The sequence below is a fragment of the Peromyscus leucopus genome, unplaced genomic scaffold, assembly GCF_004664715.2.
Source record: "Peromyscus leucopus breed LL Stock unplaced genomic scaffold, UCI_PerLeu_2.1 scaffold_835, whole genome shotgun sequence".
In the NCBI taxonomy this organism is placed as follows: domain Eukaryota; kingdom Metazoa; phylum Chordata; class Mammalia; order Rodentia; family Cricetidae; genus Peromyscus; species Peromyscus leucopus.
In genome coordinates, this window is record NW_023505767.1 from 7,415 (window position 1) to 11,130 (window position 3,716).

The 3,716-nt window shown below is 43.8% G+C and overlaps 1 protein-coding gene across 1 annotated transcript; it reads left to right on the forward strand.

Annotated features, from left to right (window-relative positions):
- The first annotated feature begins 1,188 nt into the window (after positions 1 to 1,188).
- On the forward strand, positions 1,189 to 3,468 carry LOC119087277 (golgin subfamily A member 6-like protein 22). Its single transcript, XM_037202004.1, has 2 exons — positions 1,189 to 2,693; positions 3,307 to 3,468. The coding sequence occupies exons 1-2, from the start codon at positions 1,482 to 1,484 to the stop codon at positions 3,331 to 3,333; spliced, it is 1,239 nt and encodes a 412-aa protein (XP_037057899.1). The 5' UTR covers positions 1,189 to 1,481; the 3' UTR covers positions 3,334 to 3,468.
- The last annotated feature ends 248 nt before the right edge of the window (positions 3,469 to 3,716 follow it).

The following is a 3,716-nucleotide window of genomic DNA, read 5'->3' on the forward strand; positions in this document are numbered from 1 at the left end:
ATCTCTTTTGTCATTCTGTTTCCTGGTCCATGTGGCTGAAACCCTATAGAAATAAAAATTAGGTCATACAGCAGAGTAAGGCGTATGACCACTTAAGGCTGTGGTTCTCAACCTGTGAGTCATGACCACTTTGGTTGAATGACCCTTTCACAGGGGTCACCTAAGATCATCAGAAAACACAGATATTCATATTGAGATTCATAACAGCAGCACAAATTACTGTTACGGAGCGGCAACAAAAATATGTTTGTGAATGGGGGATGGCCACAATTTGAGAAACTATATTAAAGGCCCACAGAATTAAGAAGGATGAGAAGCACTGATTTCAGGTCAATGGGATAGTGGCAGAAGATAATTCTAGGAAAGGAAAACTAAAAGAGAATAATGAAATAGAAATTCTTTGTTTTGTTAGGTAATCCGAAGTAGACATCCTTTGCATTTAATATGCTTTCCTCTTTTTTTTATGCATTTATGGGAGGATTGATGTGATTTTGGCAGTGAGAATTAAACCCTTTCCAGGTCCTGTTTAATTGTTTTTCACTTTCAACCCTTTGTTCTGACTGCAACCATTTCAACTTTTTACTATATGGCATTTTCTGTCTCTTTTATTTTACCACTGCTGAAACCTGAGCTATACAAACATTGCGTATTAAAGTTTTTTAGATCTTCATTTCATATGTTCATAGGTGCTATTTCTTGCATGTATGTTTGTACATCATGTGTGTACAATGTCCAAGGTCACCTGAAGACACCAGATACCCTAGAACTGGAGTTAGAAATGTTGCTAACCACCATGTCGGTGTTGGGAATCGAAACTCGATCCTCTGGAAGAGCAATAAGTGCTCTTCTGAGCCATCCATCTCTCCTGCCCCTCTATACCTGTTTTATAACTCTGACTATATTGGTATAACCCATGTCAAATGGAAGTCAGTGCATTCGAGATCATTCATATTGATACACTATCATTTTACTGACAATGTGGTATTTAGAAGACAGGGTTCCTATCACCTTAAAAGGTATCCCAAGACAGTAAGGCCTCAGGGAAAAAGGTGTGATTCTGAGCAGTCCCCAGAATTTAAGGACCTTTATGGCTCATTGGACACAGTACACATCAATCACTATGTCTCAGCCAATGAGCTTACAGCTCTGGTGACGTGTGAGAAGGGCCATTATTACTCCTCAAGGCTCCGCCCCTTTATACCTGGTTCTCAGCCTTCTTGGGGCTGGCCTCAGCAGGAGGCTCCTCCCTGGTGCTGTCTAGCCCTTCTTTTATAGGTACTCTACAAGTACCAACTCCGTCTGCTGACTAGTGGAAAACTTTCCCTACTGCTCTCACTGCCTCCAAGGAGGTCCTTGAGGCCAACAGCCTCTCTCTACTTCGTGGTAGTCACCTTGACAACGCCTCATCCCCACCAACACCTTCAAAGCTCGAAGCTTCAGTAAGATCTTCATTGGCAGGAAATTGGCAGGAAATTCATGCCATGTCTGCTGTTGCAGAGCGGGACCTTGGATTTCCTGACCAAGAGCAAGAGGGTGGTAGGATGGATCACGATGCTGGACAAAGTGTCTTGAATGTGCTCACAATCCATGAGGCTGGTGATGACATCGATGGAACCACAGGATGTCTGGGTTCACAGGTAGTCTTGAGAGCCATTCTGGGGGAAGAGCTGGGGCAGGAGGAGATATGGCCCGATACTGAGGAGATCTGCACTCATGTGGAAGAGGTCTGGCCTGATATCAAGGACATCTGGCCTGATGTCGAGGACATCTGTCATAAAGTCAAGGACATCTGGCCTGATGTAGAGGAAACCTGGCCTGAAGTCGAGGACATCTGGCCTCATGCCGAGGAAGTCTGGCCTTGTATCAAGGATATCTGGCCTGTTGTAGAGGACCTCTGGCCTGATATCGAGGACATCTGGCCTGTTGTAGAGGACCTCTGGCCTGAAGTCGAGGACATCTGGCCTGATGTCGAGGAACCCAGGCATTCGATCCAGGACATCTGGCCTGCTATGGAGGACATCTGGCCTGATGTCGAGGAACCCTGGTATTCTATCGAGGACATCTGGCCTGCTATGGAGGACATCTGGCCTGATGTCGAGGAACCCTGGTATTCTATCGAGGACATCTGTCCTGCTATGGAGGACATCTGGCCTGATGTCGAGGAACCCTGGTATTCTATCAAGGACCTCTGGCCTGAAATCGAGGACATCTGGCCTGATGTCGAGGAACCCTGGCATTCTATCAAGGACATCTGGCCTGAAATCGAGGACATCTGGCCTGATGTCGAGGAACCCTGGCATTCTATCAAGGACATCTGGCCTGCTATGGAGGACATCTGGCCTGATGTGGAAGAACCCTGGCATTCTATCGAGGACATCTGGCCTGCTACCGAAGACATCTGGCCTGCTATCGAGGAAATCTGGCCTCTTCTCGAGGAAGCCTGGCCTGATATTGAAGAGGACTTGTATGTCTGGAATAGCGACCAGGAGAACGAAGTAGTTCAGGAGGAAGCTGAAGAAGACCAGGACTGCAATAATGAAGAAAAGGAGGAGGAAAAGGAGGAGGAGGAGGAGGAGGAGGTGCAGGAGGAGGAGGAGGAGGAAGAGGAAGACAATAAAGATGACAACTATGAATATGAGAAGAAAGGAGAAAATGAGGTTGAGGATCAGGGGAAGAAGATCATCCTGCATGTTGTGAGTTTACCTATGGGGCTTTAGTTCTCACTAGAGAAATTTCATTTTTTCTAATACATCATGCCCCTAAATTGTGTATGCATGCTATTAATGTCCACATTCTGCTTCACCCAAGCTATGACAAGTTCAGTTATTGGAGCCCCACATATTCAGGAGAGGGAAAGACCCTCCAAGAGGTCCAGACCCTGCCAAAGGAAACATAGAATCGGGAGGGTGGGTGCCTAATAGAAGGAGCTAACTCTAGGCAGTCTGTCTTTTATAATACCTGGAAAGGGATTTCAAGTTATATTACACAGCTCAGAGGCCCCTGAGCAGGATATGTTCTAGTACAGTGAGTCCTTGACTAACACTTCTGTAGTCTATCACCTGCTGATCTTTGCAACAAAGGGACCAAGGCCACCAAGCATTAGCAAAGTTTCTTATTATTCAGTGTCAGTTGACATTGGAAGCTCACTTGCAGGCCATACACAAGGGTTTGAGTTCCAAGAAGAAAATATGTTCAATTTGTTGTTAAGAATACAGAAAGTTATAAGGTAGACTATTTTGTTAAGATTTAAAAATTGGTTCATGTCAGTGTTTTACAATTGTTAATTATCTCTTATTCCTCCTACAGATTGAGGGCAATGAAAGCCATGGATGAAGATAGGATCAATTAATCCATTCTTTGTGGACTTGAGATCATCTAACATTCTTTATCATGTGGAAAGTTATCATCAGTGTTCCTATTCTAATATTCTTCATCCAAATATATTTACTTAAACCTTCCCCTACTGTTTATGCATCCTTTAAATAAAAATAAAAATTATTTGAAATGAATAAATGGAGAGTCTTTTATCAAAAATACAAACAAGTTGATTGATATGGTGGTATTCTATTTGTACTGAAATATGATTTTAATTGTATATTAATAAATAAAGTTGCCCGGGGTTCAGAGCTATTAGAGCCTTAGAAAGAGTATGGCAGTGGTGGCGCACGCCTTTACTCCCATAGATCTCTGTATGTTCAGGGATACAGCCAGGATTG